At 41.2% G+C, this 20,057-nt stretch overlaps 1 protein-coding gene across 1 annotated transcript in view; it reads right to left on the bottom strand.

Moving 5' to 3' along the window:
* The window catches only part of CDH4 (cadherin 4), a 570,898-nt gene that overhangs the window by 33,415 nt on the left and 517,426 nt on the right, over positions 1 to 20,057 (bottom strand). The window contains exon 9 of the mRNA XM_067554133.1: positions 5,277 to 5,462. Coding sequence (XP_067410234.1) covers positions 5,277 to 5,462 — 186 coding nt within the window. The remainder of the gene's footprint in view (positions 1 to 5,276; positions 5,463 to 20,057) is intronic.

Below are 20,057 nucleotides of genomic sequence, written 5' to 3' on the forward strand. Positions count from 1 at the left end.
CGTCTCTTTTCCACCCCTGGTTTCAAATCCTAGTCCCATTCTCACCTAGCCAGTCTCAGTCTCCACTCCTCAGGCGTCTCACCCCAGTATGTTCTAGTTTCACCCCACCTCCTGTCCCCAGCCAGCCCCCAGTTCCTTTCCTCCCAGCTTCTCATCTGATCTGTCTCTTCCCCTCATTCCAGCCTTCACTCGCCTCCCACTCATATTCCCTATCTTCACTGGCTTCCTGTTCCAATCTCCCTTCCTGGGCATCTCATCCAATCTCATTGTTGTCCCCCCACTCAGGCTCTCTGCTCTGTTAGGTGTCAGGACCTGGACCGGGACATGGCAGAGACTGTAACAGCCGAGAGCTGCAATTGCAGGGGAAATCCAGCTGAGGCTGGAGTCTGTCCAATGCAGATGGAATCTGCAAGGAATTTAGCTTCTAATTGCCAAGAAGTCTCTATGCATGTGTAAACTGCAATTTTTCAGAGGTTTCTAACTTGGCCAAATTTGGACAGATTTTCATGGGGATGACAAAAGGCACATCCCTGTTACAAAGGCCCTGTCACAAGTGCTTCCTCCAAAGTATGGGAAGCGCTACAACTTTAAAAACAACAACAAAACTAAAAACCACCACCAAAACAATCCCCTCCCCCCAAAAAAGATTGCCAGAATTTTTTAACATTGGCTAGACAATGTATTTCTCCTCTAGCCTCATTCTCAGAAATGGCTGAACTGTTCTGGTCGACAGTTTCCAAAAAAATTCAGCCTGAGGCAAACACCCAGCATGGAAAATTACAGCCTCTCAGACTTGGCAAAGTTATAAGCAACTGAAAACAGGGTCTTCTAATGGGCGTTATTGGGCAACCTTAATAATAGACACTGCTACCAGTCCTGCCTATAATTTATTTACATTCCTCTTTGTGAGCTAAAATTAACAGCATATGAATATAATAAATGATATTCACATTAGAACCATCTTTATCCTGGAAGTTCTCTTGCCCAAAACTGGGTTACGTCCCCAGACATTCATGAGTTAGATTATGAACTTCCACACTTACCTCATATTTGTGAGAGTGACTCTTACACCCCTTACCCATTTGGTTCAACAGCATTCAGTTCTTCTCTATTCCAGCGGAACATAAAACAGCCCTGGTTTGGGGCTACACCCATGAAACCACAGGCAGAATTAGGCCAAGCATATATTCTTTAACTTTCTATGGCATTTAGGATAACCAAGCCCAAATGTCCCAAAGCACAAGCAATTTATGTGCACCTTCTTTCCACGTGCACAACAATCAATGCTTCATGTCAGGAATTTGAAAATGCACAAATGTACGTGCACAGGCAAACCTGACTTGCATGTGATTTGGGCATTAAACCGGAGCACTTGTGCGGGCATACTTACATTTTGACCCCACGCAGAAACACAAGTGCCACCTGGGATGTTTCTCCTTCCCTGTGCCACACCACCTTGGCTTTATTAATTCAAGAAACAACTTGCCATTGCCAGCCAGTTGACATTTCTGACACCAAGGGCCACATTTTCAGTCTTAGCTTCTAACTTGCACGACAACGGATTGCTGCCACAAAAGCGGGTCTGTGTGTACATCTTTAGTTGAATGTGCCAGTCAGGCCGTTGGGATCTCTATAAGAGGTGTGGGCCCACTTTTGCAGGTGCTATTCACTGTGTGCACAAAAACATGGCTCTGATACCTCATCTTGGGACGGACAGCACAGCTTCCTATGAGCACAGCAGCTCCAGTTACTTAGGCAGAGCAGGTTAAAACAGAGGGCTTACACGGTGTCCTTCTCTTCTCAAAGTATCTTTAACTGAAGGGAACAAATTTGCTTTATGCTGCTGTTATGTCAAGAGTTAGATTATGAATAGTAGCATCTCCACTGTAAATTCCTATCTCTGATCCTTGCAGAGTACATAATACCACGTTAGTGGGCGAGCTGCCACAGGGCATCCACTGCTGCTCTTGGAGATTGTGTTCAGACTCTGCTGTCTCTCTACTGTGTGGGAAGTTACTCTTTCCCCGTTTACAAGGCTTGAAGTGGAGAGAAGGGCCTTGCATCATTACAGCAATGATACCAAAAGCAGAAATGAAATTGTAGCCTTTGGTGATCCAACTCTTAGGTGATTTTGCTGAGAGCTGGTTTAATGCTGCAGAGACAGCCTTCGGGAACATTCATTTGCATTCTCAATGGCTGTTTGGTTTGAACACCTTTGTGCCCCTTTCAGTTTGTGAACATGCACAAGGAGTTGTTCGAGGAGGACGAGTGTTCTTCACAAGAACACCCCTATTGAATTGTATTTGCTGCTTACTATAGGCCAGGATGTGAACTCTTTTACTCACACAATTAGTCCTGTTGAGTTCAAGGGGACACGCATGTGCTTAACTGTTCACCATTGTGAGTAAAAGGTTCATTACCTGGCTCTATTTGTTATTCCCGTGTTTAAAAAGTTTCACTGATCCAACCAGTGAGTAGACACAAGGCAGTTAAACTTAGGTGACCACTCAGATGCTGTAGGATGATAATATGTAGAATGTATATTTTAGGTGTTGGGACATGTGAAAAGATGCCTGCTTGTCTGTCAAGGAAAGAGAACAGTCAGGTAAAAAGCTGAGCCAGCAATCTAATCAGGTAAACAACTGCGTTAAACTAATCTTAGCGCTAGGGCGAAAAAACGTGTTTATACACTATCTAGTGAATAACATTGTAAGAGTGTATTTAAGGCGAGCACCAGAATGTGGGGGTGCGCTTGCTTTTAACCCTGTGCTGTGCCCTGTTTTGGTGGATTGATCACACACTGAAGCAGCAAATAAATAACATACTTCTTGAGCTCAAGAGTCTGTCTGTGAACCTGTGCATTCTGGGTGGTGAGAAAGAACCAGTCAATAGATGCCACAAGTAGTGATCACTGCTGAGTGGTCTGAGGTCACTTTGCACTCAATCCCCCCACAGTAAAACATTTTGTATTAATTTAGAAGGTGAAATCCAAAGAGTCTTTCCTTCCCCACCAGGAACATTTAATGAGAGGCAGTTTTCTCTCATTTTCCTGGTTGAAGAGCACTGAGAAAGTCTTCCAGTTTGATAAAAGTGAGAAACAGAATGTACGGAAGGATCAGATGAGGTTATCTACTGAAGACATTCAATATAGTTCCAGGCTTTGAGCTCAGTGTAACATGATAGGATTTTCGGTGCGGTTCTTTGCATTGTGATCACCATTGGTTACAGAGCAATGGAAAATCAACACTGGCATCAATGGCATCTTGACAAATCTGTCCTGCTTTTTGCCTGCGATTTCTGAATAAGGGATGGTTCATTATGCAAAAGTCCTGGTGCAGCAAGGACGATCATGTAAATCCCCTGTTTTTCTCTTTGACGTAGCTTTAAAATTACAGTCATGCCACTTTATGTTTTGCTAGATTAGAATAAAGGTTTTTTTTTTTAAATTATTAGTGAAATTGTCGTGAGTGTTGGCATTTCTATTTCAGATCAGCTGCCGAGGTGGAAAAAAAGTTAAATTGTTTCATTTTGCCTTGTTGAATTTTTGTTTTCTAAGCAGAATTAAACAAAACAAAACAAAACCCAACCCAACCCAACTAAATCTGAAAAGGTATTCTCATGTTGCAGCAGATCAGGCTGTCAGTCCTCATTAGAAAGCAATCAGAGTGATAAATAAAAAGCCCTCCTGAAATACCATCTAGCAGGTAAAATGATGCGTCCTTTACAGTTTCAGCAAAGTGGCATCTGCAGACACACACACACAGCCTAAGGGGCAAAGAACAGGACAAGCTCACAAACTCACACATTTCTACCACAGTAATCTGCATGGCATTTCACTGATGCCATTTTCCATAAGGATGGAATGTATTAAGATGACAGCAATTTGTTAGCTACAAGGGAGTGTTTTTCCCCCCACAGTTTTCATTCTTTAATCGTGCAGCTCTTTAAACTTTAGTGCTGCACTGTATTTATTCAAACTTTTTGTTAAGGGAAGGTCACGCTTTTCAAAAGGCCAAGCTCTGTTCTTGACAGCATAAATAAATCTTTTCAGGTGCAGTGCATGGTACATGTAGGGCAAGTTCCTTCAGATCACAGCAACCTATTCATACTTCCTTCTCTTTCTTGAGAGTCAGTGGGAACATCCGTAGGAATCTTATCTAGTAACTGATTCACTGAATGTTGAATGAATGTAGCTGTGTTCTGACTGCATTTAATATCAGCAGAGGCATTCGCTGCCTGGGTTGCTGGTCTTACGTAAGTGAATGTGAAGCAAGCCCTCAAATGGAGACTGAACTCGTGTCCTTTAGGGGACAAACAGAAATGCAGTTTAATACCTATTCCAAATACTTTTAAGGTCCCAGCTTCCAAGCTGTAGCATTTAGGACATTATAGAAGCTGGATGACAGTGGATGAGGCAGAGATCTGAACTTCACATTCCTCACTTCCTACTTCTGCAACAATATTGAAAGGAACAAGCTGTAGGCTAAGGAAGCATTTTGAATATCAGGGGACATGTTTCTCAAGGAGTCTTTGGGCCAGATCGTCAGCTGACATAAATAGGTATAGGGCCATTGATGTGAAACCAGCTGCTTTAATTTACACCAGCTGCGTATCGGGCCCGCAAGGTGTGTCGATGGTTTGGTATCAGTGAAACAATAGTTCCCAAACTTTTCAGGCAACTCTACTAGACTAAAACCTTCTCTGCACCAGCTACTGATGATTTCTTCCCCTTTCCTTTGCCACCAGCAACCTCACCCCTCCTTATGACAACTTTCTAGTATGCTACATCCTCCTCCCCTCCCTGCTTTCATAAGATACCAGATGTCCAGGTTTGGCGCTGCTGCCCATGCAGCGGGGTATGCTCCAACCTTCCATGGAGCTTGGTGCACTCCAAATCCCAGAATACATCAGACTGGGCAAGGCTATAGAATCCAATCTCCACCGGAGCTTGGAGCCAAAAACCGGGAAGACAAGCAGGAGCAGTACCCTGAAGTTCAGCTCAGAGACTGGGTCCTAAGTTCATCCTGTGAGTGTTTACGGGGGCTTGTGGTGGTGCTGCCAATGAGAGGGTGGCAAGCCAAGAATTAGCAGCTTGCAGTACAGTATGCACGACATGAACTACAGCGAGATGGGAAATAGCAGATGGATTCAAGCACTGACACTCCCAAGCAAAGACGACATGAAATAATGGCAGACTTCTGGGAAGCCTCCTGGGAGTAATTAGCTGAAAGGGTCACAAAGACTGACTTGATCTGACTCCCACTGAAGTCACCTACCTTCACCACAGTTACCATGCCTTCATTGGTAACAGGATCCGTCCGAATGGTGAAATGACCCGAAGGATCGCCACTGATAATGCGGTACACAGCGTTCCAGTTGGGGGAGTGAGGCTGGTCCCGGTCCATCACAGTCAAATTTGCAACCACAACTTCCACTCTGTTCTCAGGAACCTCACCGGAATACTGCAGTCAAAAGACAAGAACGGTTATACTCAAAAAGTTCTTACGGATTGTAGGACTAGATCCCCAGCTGGTGTCAACTAGAATTGAACCCCTGAAGTCACTGGAGCGATGGTGATTTACATCAACTGAGGAACTGGACCTCAGTGTTCAAAGAAAGTACTCGTAAAATATGAGTTAACAGTACTCTCAGTTATTACACCTGTCGCTGATTTCCTTTGGCACTTGTGGTTTTACAGTTCCATTTTCTTTTCTTTAAATGTTTTTCTTGCCCCTGTTGCTGTTTGAAAGACCTACACAAATAAATGCGTGAAACTGACTAACTATCCAAGGGAAATAGACAAAGTTGCCAGATGAACAAAGTAAAGGAACTGGGAAAAAAGAGAAACTTTTTTTCTTGGTAATCAAGTTCAGTTATAGTAATCGGAGCTGTTAACTGTGACAATAGAAGATGAAAAATATCAGACCAAAGTGATTTTTTTTTAAAAAAAATGTGACTATGTCCCTTTCCTGTAAAACGTTTTCAGATACTCAGCTTTTCAAAGGATGCAATCTTATTGCTTGATTTTACCTAATTTTTCTTATTTCTGCTTTTGATTTGATTTCACCTGCTTTTTTTCTAGTGATGTTTTAGCTTTTCCAGTGAATTTGCATCAGCCTTTCCTAGTGGTTAATTCTGCTGTTTCTCGTTAATTTTCAAGAAATGAATCCAGTTTATGCCCATTATGATCCATTATCTGCATCCCTCTCGATTTTCTGCTTTCAAACCCTCGATTTCTCTTATATCTATTCAAGGACCCTTGACAGTTCATAATTCCTGTCTTTAGGGCCCAAAAACTCCCACTCAGACACCTAAGCAGAGTGCCCAAATCTTCAAACATACTCAGCAGCCAGAAGCTTCTATTGACAACTGCAAATCAACACTTGGCTCGGCATATGGCAAATTAAACAGTGGGCAAACAATGGGAGCTTCTGGCCCCGATTCTGAAATTGAAACTCAGGCCTCAATGGTGGGTCAGAACACTTTTGAAAATCTGGCCCTCGATATGTATTTATGCAGAAGTATGCTAATTATAACAAATAATTAGTTTGTTATTTAGCTGATGATTCCCGTTAGAGTAATATTGTACTAGTCTGACACCATTCAATACTTTTGTTTATATATATTTGCCACCAACATATATCATTTCACATCTATCGGATAGCAAAATATTTAATTTACCATATGCTTATCTGAACGTAGTTTTGCCCTTTAGTAATATCTTTAATGGCATTTTTCTCTCTTTTCCTGTATGCCTCTGTCCTAAATAAGTTTTCATTAGCAAATACAGATGGTATTTTTGCATAGGTCCATTAGGTAGTGGAGAAGAACAATGGGATGCCACTTAATAATTCTAGTTCCAATATATATCATAGCTCTTCTCCTTATTTGTTTCCACTATGTCGTCAGTTCTTTATCTATTCTCATGCCCAATTTGGAATCTCTGTAGCATTCAGTTTAAGCAGCGGAATATCATATGGAAAGTTATCAAAAGCCTTTTGAATAAATCCATTAGATCATGTCCTGTGCACACTTCTAATATCAATCTTGTCTGAAACGTGCTCAAAAGAACTCCAGGAGATTAGTTAGGCAGGATCGTCTCTTGCTAAATCCATGCTGATTATATCCCATTGGATTAGATTAATGTTGTACCGAATGCCAGAGATGACAAGTTGATGGGACTTTGGTTTCCTGGGGCAGCTGACTACACTGTGTTAAGACCAAGGTATCATATTTGCTGTAATTCCGACGGGATTAAGCATGTTAAATTGAGTACGGTGCATATCCCAAGTCATTGCCATTTCCTGTCTTGAACCCATGTGAGTCACCTGAATTAAGAGAAATTTAAAGATTTAATCAAGCCTGTTGCCCAAATCTTAAAGCCCTCACCCAATTTTTGTTTACTCAGGTGAACTCCCATTGCCTTTAGTAAGAGTTTTGCTTATGTGAAGACTGTCTAAGAAATGACTCCGGATTTCAGAATTTCATCCGCTATTCACTTAACTGTTTGTGGGACCAAGGAGAATGAACTCATTCAGAACAAAACCTTGATAGAACTTTCTGATATAACCGTGGGCCAAATCCTGCAAGATACTGCACATCCTTTACTCCCAACGGGCTTCATCCTGAGAGGGGCGGAGCCTTGTGATGCCCACTGAAGTCAGTCCTTTAAGGAAAAGTCCTATGGAATTTAATAGGAAACTAATAGAATTGTGTAGAAATTGCTCTAAAAGCTTTTAGATTTTAAGAGAGAACAATATCCCCTCTCAAGTTTTTTGTTTTTTGACTCATCATACAGAATTCTATAGGATGTGTTTTTGGGTTTTCTTAAAAAAAAAAAAAAAAAAAAAGCCTACAGAAAGGTTATTATTTTCTGTAAGACTTTTCCATAAGGGTGGGAATCACAATGCTCAGCATCTTTCAGGATTTTGAGACATTCAGTTCATTGGTAGTTGATGGCTGTCAGTCCTTCTTAGGAAATCAGATTGGGGGACTTCAGTGGAAATTGGGCATTATGCATATAGGGCCAGATCCGCTGGTATAGATCAGCATGGCTGGACTGAAGTTACTGGAACGACACCAGCTTACGCCAGCTGAGGAACGAATCCTGAATGATACTGAACACTTTGAAGTCTCCATGAATTTTTTTATCGGCTTTGGCTCAGCTTTGTAACCCATAATAATCTATACTGCTGCAGCCCTTCTGTCTATCTGGCACTCTTCTATTGTTTATGTAAGCAAGTGCTATAACGTGTCCACAATTCTGTTTGCCTTTCATAAAATTAAATAATAAAATTAAATTACAACTGGCACCAGAAGAATGGGGAATCTGGAGATGCTCAAACATATTTAACGTCATTTCCTTCCTATCCCTGAAGTACTTGAGATTTGTGAGCAATGCGCTGTTTTACAGTGCTTTCACCAGGCAGTAAGTTTGTTTTAACTAAGAGTGTAAGGGATTTTCAAATAAAGAGAGCAGTGTCTCTATTCACCATTGTAAAACAATGAGGAGTCCTGCTGGAATAAACAAGAACAACAAAAGAGCAGTGCCTGCCCTACACTTGCTGCTTCATCATGACTGTGATTATTATAATGTCAGGTAAAAGAAGCACAGTAGCTAGCAGAAAAAAGTGTTGCCAACCCCCAAGCTGCTTAAAAGATCGTATTTTTGTTCTGTTTGTACAGCACCTTGCACAATGGGGTCCTGGTTCATGACTAGAGCTCCTAGACACTACATTAATACCAACAAACAAACAAACACACACACAAACAAAACCACACACACCCAAACAAATAATAATGAGTCAGGCCTCCAAAAATCATGAGATTGGCTTAAAATTGTGAGATTTTAAAAATAATAAGTTTTTTTGTCTTCTGGCGTTTGAACCTTTAGGGTTCACACTTTCAAGCTGAAGGCCAGAAACTTCCTTTATTTTTAGGAATGAAAGGGGTGGTTCTCCCATGATGACATGATCCTCAGGAGCAATGGCTGTAAGAAAAAAAAAAACTATGAAACACTGTGGGGCTTGGAATAGAATTGGAAGAGTTGGCAACAGCCAGACACTCAACTCCAGCGTGTCCCATGATCTTCATAATCCGGTGAGCTCAGCAGGGACCTCACCTGGTGCACATGACAGTCAACAGAGCTCAGTCCTCTTGAAGCACTTGCAAGATCAGGCCCTTAATGGCATCAATAGGCAAAATGAGTCTACTCACACTTATCCATGATGGGAAAGTGACAGTGACCCTGTTATTTAACCTATGAAGGGAATTGGTTTTCCTTAGCAAGAAACCTTTTGACCTCCTCTTCCAGGCTAGTTTCTACAAGCAACTGACCCCTGCCAAGGACTGCAGCCCAAAAAGAGAATAGAGAGGGGCCATTACAATGTAATGTGAATCAATAGTGTCCATGACAGCAGTCTCTGCAACACCAATGTGTGCATGCTGGATCCATGTATTTGCAGACCATGCCCACCCCCCTTGCTGGTATACTAACGGATACATTTTCCAGAAGAACACCACCAGAAAGAACCACACTACAAACAAAAAAGAAAAGGAGATTTCTCAATAAGGAAGCAAGATTTCAGCCACTGGGATGCTTGTGGGAATCAAAACAAGTCCTTCCCAAGTGCCTGCTGCTTCTTGTTCTGGGGTTTGCATCATCTCAGTTTGCAGGTATGAGGAGGAAGTAAGAATTTTTTGGGCTGAGTTGATTGTTAAGAAACAACTGTTCAAAACGTTTAATGTGGAACCTGAAACCACATAAAACACATCTACATTTTAGATGTAATGACAAACTTGATGGTCAGCCTAGGTGTCTTGAAAGCTCGGGTTTGGGAGTCTTTCAAATGAACTCACACAGTTTTAATCCACCCTGGACTCATTTATGATTTTAAAATGAATCCAGGTTGAAACTCATCATTTTGACTGAAGTTGACTTTGAATTCGTTCATGCCTGAAACTCAACAGGTGCAAATCCACATGCACTGAAATCAAAGAAAAGGATACACATGGACTCCTACAAAGCAATATTGCAGAGTTGCACCCGGATCTGCAGCAAGCATCTTGTCTGAGATAAATCTCATGTGTCAGTTATGAGCAGGCATCACACAGGAATCATATAAAATATTAATTGCTTAAGATATGTTATCATCTATATCTTCACTTAATCCTAATATTGTAACATTTATTTGTATTCATCTGTAATTTATTTTGCTTCATTTTCTATGGCTGCATTATGAAGTTTTTCATTTTCTTAATTCTTTTTTTAATCTTTCTCTCGCTAGCTATTTTGGAATTGATTGTTATTCAGTCTGAACTTGCATGATGAGATAAATACTTGCTCTGCCAATTTACCATTATTTCTTAAACCTGTCCTATTCATCTCACGTTATGTAGGTTCCATTTTTTTTTCATACTGGTATGACTGTGAAAGATCCTTTCACTGACCTCTAGACTTGGCCTGTCTGAAGTCATATGCTGTTGGAAAGGTGATAATTCATTTTGATTTCCAGCCTGCATCAGATTTTACTGAAGTCATTTAACCCTAGAGTTTATTTTTGTCTTGCTCACTACTAGACAGCACATATGTACAAGCATCTCTCAAAGGAGGAAAGGGAAATAAACAGGGAAATGATAAGTTCACATGATGACTTTATGACTTTGCATTATGTCTTAAATCTATAGTCTGAACTGTACAGCCAAGCATAGTAGAGTAAAATCAAGCAGCGCATTGTAGTCACTCCCAGCTGCAGCTGACGTGAGATGGATGAATAGGGAGAAAAATTATTCAGGTTCATTTTGGTGACTGCTACAGGGAATTTCATTTCTTCCATGTTAGCCTCTTTCTCTTTGCCCTTCATGAATATTTGCGAGAGCAAGATCTCATAAATATTTGTAAAAAGTGAATTTCTGGTCTCTAACCATAATCACAACACAGAATTAGTTGTGGGTAGAAGCAGTTAAGAAGGGTTAGATCATCCACACAGAAACAATGCCCTGTAGTGTCAGTGAGCAATCATACACGCTGAGTACCGAATCACACTTTCCTAATACTCATAGGCATGCTCACAGGGAACAGTTTATGATCAGTCCAGAGGCTGACATTTGTTCACACAAAATATTTAACAAAGAATTTTGAATATCAAATAAATGAATAAAAACTGTAGTTTGTTTTTTTGACAATCTTTGTAAAGGAAAAAGGGTTAAGTTTTCCTATAAATCATTAATTCTGAGTTGTTTGCCCAGCTGCAGCATTGAAACAAGCAAATGTCATGCTGCTTCACTGCTCCGTATTCCATCTTTATATGCCTCCATTTTTACTATCAGGGGTTAAATAAGACTTCTACATCTCAGAAAAGCCCACAGAAGTAAAACAACTCCAAATTGTACTCTGTATCTGCTGACTAGATATTTAGATCAATAATCCTCTAATTTTTTCTTTCTGTTTCTACTACCAGTAATTTTGCTTCTCTTCCTAGCAGCCTGATTTCTGTTTTCTTAAGCCTTGCCATCAGTTCTCTGACCTTTAATTGTCAATAGCATTTGCTGTATGGATGACTGCACTAGGTTCACTAGTTATCCGATCTAATGTGGTCTCTAGATTCGGATCTCAATTTCCGTGCCAGTGTATATCTGAAGCAACTCCCAAAATGGCTTCAAAATTGTTACTCTAAATTTACACTGGTGTTGCTGTAGTAAGAATCTGGCCCTAAATCTCCAAATTTTGAACAAGAGGATCAGATTGTGTAAGTAATGAAAATTGTATTTTTCGTGTAAAACTGGCAGATATTGCAAATTTAAAATGGCAATCAGATTTTATTAAAGGTCTTTGCAGTGGCATGTGTTCTCTTTCTAACACTGCTCATGTTCTAGCTACCTATCTCCAAGGCCCTTCTCCTGAAGAGTAATTCATTGAACACCTACTGTCTACCCTGTCATCTAGTGACCAATAAGTCAACTCCCTTTCCTTGTTGTTTTCATTCTCATTGTCTCTCTTTCACAAACCGCACTGCACTTCTGGTCCTAATGTGTGTATTCACTTGGATCAATTCAGTATTCATTTCATGGGTACATATGATACATCAAACTAGTTATGTGCCATGTGGCAAATGCCTTCCAAACCCTAATCTGCAAAAGTCCAATACATTTGTGCCAACTTGCAGTTTTGCTCCATTGCTAGTGGGCCCAGCTGTCACAAATCCCATTATGAAATGAATTGCTTGGGTTGGATACATTTGCTCTCCACATGTTTTTTAATGATCTGCAGGAGTCAGCATTGTTTTAATGGTCTTCAGGAATGTGGAGGTTGTTAGCTCACCAACTTTTAAAGGCTGATCCGGAAGTGCTAGCTTTATTGTTACCGTTCAGAGCTATTAAGATGCCCGTCTGACTGAAAAGCTCTGATACCTGTGTGTGAGGGTCTAAATGTCTATTAAAAGCTTTATGTATGCATGCCACCATCTTGTTTATTTACAAACATGTCTTGATTTAAGGCTTATAAAGAAAACAATAAGTGGCAGAATTTAAAGAGGGAAAAAATAAGCATAGGAAAGAAGCAAACTTGTCAGAGATGGGTTCATTTGTTTACTTACAAAGGCTTAGGTTATCTTTTGTATTTCTTAATCACTTATACAGTGGGCTTGCTGTACCACTAGTATGTCCATATGCCCAGCACCAATGGGCTAAGCACTTCTTCCAGTTGTTCAGGTACATTCCCTGACCCTAATTTGATGCTGCATGGTGTAAAGTAGCTATGACAGTGAGATGACTTTGTTTTCTGAGTTCTGCACCTTTAAATTTCTAAGACCCCGTCCCTTGACTTTGTGCAGAGAAAGCAACCTTTTTGTTCTCAGAATTGCTGAGAGCTGTTGACTTCGCTCTTGTTCTTTACTGGGGTTGTTTAATCTCAAATCGCAATGAGATTAAACTGAAACAACATGGGTTTACTCTTTGGATATGGAAACATAAATTCAAACTAAGAACTTGGAAGGAAGAACATGTGTCTTCAGGAATGGCACATAATATCTTCCTTGCTCTGAGCACCAGTAAATAAAACCTCTATAATTTCAGACTCTTAGGTTCAAAAGGGCCAAGTTTAGATCTAGTTTAAGGCCTTGTCTACACTAGAAAGTGTTGTTGACGCTGGTTACAGCGATGATCAGAAAGCGCTGTAATCACAATGCTTGTGCCTGTCCACACAGCTCTCATCGTGTCACGGAAGCACATCCACAGGTGGTGCTCTAGCATCAACAGTGAGAGCAGTGCATTGTGGGCAGCTATCCCACTGTGCAACTCGCCACCTTGTGCCGCTAGGCATTGTGGAAATGCAGAGAGGAGCGCAGTGCATCATGGGTTCAGGCTTGACATCCCATGATGCCGTGAATTCCATCCCATCATTCCATGGGATTCTGACTGCATTTTGCAGCATTTTTCAATGGCCCCAGTTTCCTGAGGAGCAGCCATCTCTAGCTGAAAGGACAGATCCAGCACTGTCCTCCACTGTTGTCAGTGTTCTGAACACATTGCGACTGGTCATGCAGCATATCATTAGCTCCCAATCGGAACTGGGATCCGAGGTGCCTGACCTGCTGTGTGCCATGCAAACAAACGACGCCGGATTACTGTTTGCATTCATGGAGCATCTGCACACGGTGCATCACCACCTTTGGATTTGTGAAACAAGCACTAAGTGGTGGGATCGCATCATTATGCAGGTCTGGGATGACGAGCAGTGGCAGCAGAACATTCAAATGCGCAAAAACACCTTCGTGGAACTCTGCGGAGCTCACCCCTGACCTGAGGCGCAAGGACACCATAGTGAGAAGAGAAGCACGTGGTGATTGCCGTGTGGAAGCTGGCAAATCCAGACTGCTACCAGTTGGTCGCTAATCAGTTTGGAGTTGGGAAGTCCACCATTGTAGCTGTGTTATCACAAGTGTGCAGGGCTTTAATCGCATTCTGCTACAAAGGACTGTGAGTCTTGGAAATGAGCATGAAATAGTAGATGGCTTCACAGCTACAGGATTCCTGATCTGAGGGGGGCAACAGATGGCACACTTATCCCAATTTTGGCCCCGAACCATCTTGCAACGGAGTACATCAATAGAAAGGGGTATTTCTCTATGGTACTGCAGGAGCTTGTGGATCACCGTGGACGTTTCGCAAATTGGTCAGGGAAGGTGCATGACGCATACACCTTCAGGAACAGTAGCCTGTACAGAAAGCTGCAAGCAGGGACTTTCTTTCCAGACCAAAAGATTCCAGTGGGGGATGTTGAAATGCCTGAAGCTGGGGGAAAAGTTCTGGGTGGTTGTTTGAGTTATTGGTGCAGGTGGGGTATTGGTTGTTTGGGGTATTGGGACAAAATTTCAACTTGTGCCACCATTTTCCACAGGTGGAGGCCATAGAAACCAATATCTCATTCCTAAGAGTAAGCAGGCATGCTAGGGTGCATCTCCTCCAGCTTCAAATCGGGTCCCTATGCTGCTTGCCTGTGTGCCACATTGGTCCCTACACAAGTGATTGCCAATTAGCGCAGGAAAGTTTCCTCCAATGAGGGAAGAAAGAAAGCAACTTTGCTGAGGAGTCTCTGGCACAGGATTGGCGAGTACCTCCAGGAAAATTTCCTAGAGATCTCTCTGGACGGGTTCCCATGAAATACTTGTCCACTGCACTGCCTAACTGCACAGGGGAATGGGAAGCATGGGCAACACAGCTACTCTTGTGCATTTCTATCCCTCCAACAAAGCAAAGGACAGCTGTAGCTCATGTAACCAAGCAGCATCAGCTCAAAAAAATCACTTACCCAAGCTCTCCTCTCCTGCATGCCAGAGCTGGAGGGCTGGGGCTGGCTTGTACTCTCCTGGGTAGAGAAGAGGCCCTGGTTCCTTATGTCAGCAAATGACTCAGTCCTATGCTCCGCATCATCCTCCAACTTGATCTCATCCACAATTTCTTCATCGGGGTTGACTCCAGTTTCCACTGCCTCTGGGCCCGTGGAGGTATCCCTGGGTATCTTGGCAGTGGAAGTGGGGTCGCCACTGAGGATGGCTTCCAGTTCCTTATAGAAGTAGCAGGTCTTTGGTTCTGCACCCGAGCGACGGTTTCACTCTCTAGCCTTTTGGTACCCCTGCCGCAGCTCCTTGATTTTCGCACGGCACTGCAGTGTGTCCGGTTCATAGCCCTTCTCCGCCATTAGACGACAACATCTGACCATAGTTCCTTGAACTGGAGCAGAGCTGGGACTACACAGCCTCCGCTCCCCAAATGCTGATCAGATCCAGAAGCTCCGCTATGCTCCCAGCAGGACAGCGTTTGGTGCGTGCAGCATGCCATGCCATGCTGGGAAGATGCGATGTGAGCTCTCCACACCGACCAAGCAGGAAGTGGAATTTCAAAAATTCCCAGGACTTTAAATGGGGAGGGGTGGATGGCTGCAGGGCAACGGAGTTCAAACCGATGGTGAGAGCAGTCAGGATGGGCATTGTGGGACACTTCCTGGAGGCCATTTATGACGCATAACCAAGCGCGGTGTCTCCAATGATGCTTTGTTGCTAAAAGTTTGGCGCAAAAAGCTCTATGTCTCTCATCGAGATGGTTTTATTTTGTCACAAAATCAGGGGGGTTGGGTTGATGGTGGGAGGAGGGGAATTGCAGTGTACACATCACCACTGTTTTGGCACAAAAAGCTGATTTTGGCCGACAAAAATTTCTAGTATACCAGGTTTCTTAACGTTTTACCAATGACTCGCAGAGTACTCAGGGATTCAAAGACAAGAGGACAGAATGGTAGAAGGCTTTAAAAAGAAAAAGCTTTGTATTTCTCATAAGAAATGTTAATTTTTTTCATCCTTACAATGTTACATTCTTTTTATAGTATGAAAGGAAATGATGCTAGGAAAATGACGACACTGAGCCATTGCTTTCCTGCAAGGTAACCATTTCCAGATAAATATATCCTATGAAACGAAGCCCACATGTACATTTGTACATTTTATAAAAATGCTTTACAACACAAAGGAGCTTTTCTTACAATGTTCATATGAAAGGTTTAAAAAGAGATAAAAATTATATCCTTGGAAAAGCACACAGCCTTGCCAAAGAAAGAAAATTCTACATTAACCCCGTGTAGGAAAGTTGTACGTTATCTGTATTTAAAAGCCTATAAAGTACTACTTTAATCAACCTACTTGACTTTGGGGACTTTCACGTCTCACTGAAACTCATGAAGTCTGGCATGGTGTGACTTCTAGAACACAAAAGCCTTTAATCTGTAACCTGGCACTCTCTTGTACATTCAAATCCTGATACTATCACCTTGTTAGGGAGAAAAATTGTGAATTTATCCAAAATGGGATCTCATCCAGTCTAAATGATGTAGCCTTTGCAGCAATGACCTTTAACAATGGTTGTACTCAACAATAAAAGATCTTATCTCAAGATCCAATGGAAACAGTACATGTTAAAATTCTGATCTGATAGCAGAGACTTCTATTTCAAGTTTAGACGAGAATCTCTTGAACAGTCCATTTCCTTTCTTGTCTAACACACCTATGTTTCTTGCCTGAAGAACAAATGGCATGAAAAGGAAGCTGGTGCATTTCTGATGAATATTTGTCAGGTTTAATTAATAACGCTATCTTTTAAATAAGGGCATAGATTCTAAAACTGCTGGAACTGGCTACAGAAACCTCCGAAGCTTAATTCTGCTGATAAAGTAAAATAGCAATAACTCTTTGCACTGATATAGCACTTCTTTACAGGGGTAGACAGACACCATAGCCTGCATTTAACTAAAGCACAGCGAGGCTGTGACTTGCCCAAGGTCACACAGTAAGGCAGTGGGGGAGCCAGGATTGGAACTCAAGTCTTGTGCAGAGCTGCCTAGACCAGAGCTGCCTCCTGAGAACACCATGAATTAAACTACATATTTCACAAACACATTCTGGTCAGCCCAGGTTAGCTTCTCCGTCACCACAATGCATTGCCTTATAACTCCCTGACAGCCTTCAAGCTGCTGAGAAGCAAAAAGCCAAGATATGAAGCCTGAAAATGAATTGCATTAAACTCTGTACACCAATGTTGTGGATCAGTTGGCTCAGACACAGTTCCGTCAACAATTTCCTTCACAGAGTTTTACAATGCATTGCTTTCTGACAAGAGAAACCAAAATGGTTGTACATACCTGGGGGGGGGGGGGGGAATCAACAGAAGAAAAAGCAGCCCCGTAACAACTGGTTGTAAAGTTCCATGTGTGGTGGCTGCGGATCTGACCCTCCTGGACTGCAGGAGCGCTGCTCATGTGACTTGCATCTTGCAACAGATGGCATAAGCAAAGCTTTTCAAAATACAGCATTCGGTCCAGATTCTGCCACTCATTTATATAAAGCACTTACCTTCCTGAGACTTGGCTTCACATGCTGCTCGGGATCATGATGAAAGAAATTAGCAAAGAATAATGTTTTGGGACCAGACTCCTCTTTTAATTACTCACTTGAATAACTTTAGCATTGATGTAACTGAGATCAGAACTCGGCCCCCCCCCCCCAATTCAGGAAAGCACTTAAGCACATGCTTAACTTTAGGCATGTAAGCAGTTCCATTGAAGTCAATTGGACTGTTCCTGTGCTTGAAGTTAAGCACATGGTCAACTACTTTCCTGAATTGGGACCTTGGTCGTGTGTGGGCAAACTTTCTTACTACACAAATCTAACATGAAAGTCCTCCTTTAACTTCATTAAATCAATTTTGAAATCTACTCATTTGTTGGAATGCCTAATAACAGGCCCAAAACCTCATTCTTCTTCCCTATACCTTAAAGTGGCAAAGCAATATGCTTCTTTTGCTCAGATTTTACAAAACCTTCCTCTCCATTTAGAGTATGAACCCACCACGACTGACAAAGATTTGGTGACACAGTTCAAACCACAAAACACTGAACTGCACCCCATAGATCTGACTCAGTACTTCTTGGTGAAATTTGTATAGAACAGACTGTTTTAATTCATGCAATTTAATAAAGTTTCATAAAGAAAAGCCTAAAGCTGATAAATCTAGTTTAGGATTTTCTAATTAACTGCCCACTTCTCATAATGAGTTTTTAATTTAATTTTTTCAGATTTTAAGACATATAAAAACTGTTCAGGAACCTTTGGGATCTGAAGGCAGATATTTCGGAAAGGAAGACATTTAGGAGTACTGGAACTGAATTTTTCATCTATACCATAATCCTGGTATTGAGATTTATAACAAATTTCCTCCTTTTTTTTTTTTTTAAATGACTACAACTGTACTAGACCGGAAAATCCATAAAATCTTCTGCCCCCAATTCAGTCTAGTATCCCTGTTCAAGAAAGGCACTTAAACACAAGCTAAAAATAAAGCACAAATTTAGATTCCATTGATGTTAAAGGGACTTAAACACATGCTTTTCCTGAATCAGTGCCAAGATGATTATCACTGTTTGCTTGTTGCTACAAAAAATGTAGTGTACCAACATGCGGCAGAAAAAAAATATAGACCCAGCTGCAAAATGCAAACATAAAGTGAACATAAGGAAATACTGTTTTGAAGTCAACTTTTTGATGGAGTGGCTAATATAAGGGGGAAAACAATAGAAAACATTAGAGTAACATTAGAGTGGAATAGTAAAGAATAAATAAATAGAGAAAATAAATGGTAAATAATAAATGGACCTTGGAATGAGAGAGCGAGAGATGCCTAGAAAGAAAAGGCGGAGGACGAAGGCTGGGTCTTTTCTGAGAAAGGGAGAGAGACGCACAGATACATTGGAAGAGATGGGAAGAAAGAGAAGAGAGGAAGGCTGTGTGAGGGGGGTGTGTGTATACATGGATATAATGCTTGGTGCAAGGAGAATGGTACTTTTTCTTTTGCAGTTAGAATACTTTATTGTTGCACAAAGCTAAGCAGTTTGAAAAGTTCTAGTGTACTTAAAGTCATGTGAAACCTTTTGAAAGTCCTCTCCATTTCTAATTTTGCCTGAGCTGTGTGTTCTGAGCCGTTTCTCTGAAATTGGAAAAGAATCCTGGACAGTTACAAATATTTGATAAGAAAAAATTCACAGCACTACTAAATCCTTTGCTAACTTTTTTTTTAAAGCATGTCACTGAAGATTTTATAACTGAAATGCGCTTAATAGAATTCTGACTATGTATCCTCTTAAAATGACATATCTGGGAAGCAACTGTTTTTAGGCCAGTTGGTTTTAATACTGAATCAACAGGATGTTGAATAATAATAATAATAATAAAAAGCCAATCCAAAGACATTAGCATTCAGCCAAAGAAGTCAGAAAGAGAAAATTCATTTTTAGCTCTTTGAGAATATGGAGTTACTCTATGTATCCAGATTCTAAACTCAAATGCTACTGAGATGCTATGTGTGTTTAAGTCACTAAAATAATCCATTACAAATAGTATTTGCCTTGAATTGTTCTGTCAATTGTGTCAAATCTGGGCCTATAATGCTACAACACATTTTATTGTGTTGCCCTGATCTACAATGCAAAGGAGCCAGATATGGTGGAATATAAAGGATGTAAAACAATGTATCATAAAACTGCAAGAGCCACAGTATCTTTCAAAACTCCCAATTATGGATTTATGCTGAAGATAGATACAAAAAATGGCCCATGTGAGGACTGTGTGCGTGACACTTTTGAATAAGAAAATTAGATTGATACTGTCCGCTTGAAACTGAACACATGAATTCACTTGGTAGGAAAACAGCTGAAATCATAACTGCCACTGTGGTTAATCTACAAAGCAATATTTCAAAAACCAAGGACAATGGGCAGCACAAGGGGTATTGAATTAAGGTCTCAGCTGTTGACCCCATTTGAAAATCAGTCTCTAACTCTGACAAAACTTGCTAACATTCAGAGGCATTTGTATTTAAGTCAGTAGGTTATTCACCCTTTCAGTGATGGTCTAATGAACTATCAATGCTGTACCATATATTGAACAAATGTTCCCTGCCTGTCTTATTTTGTGAGCCTAATACATGCAGTTGAACATCTGCACAAAACCTGTGTAGCT

Source organism: Emydura macquarii, unplaced genomic scaffold (genome assembly GCF_026122565.2).
Source record: "Emydura macquarii macquarii isolate MOO-44397 ecotype Brisbane River unplaced genomic scaffold, CSIRO-AGI_Emac_v2 contig_1483, whole genome shotgun sequence".
Lineage (NCBI taxonomy): Eukaryota > Metazoa > Chordata > Testudines > Chelidae > Emydura > Emydura macquarii.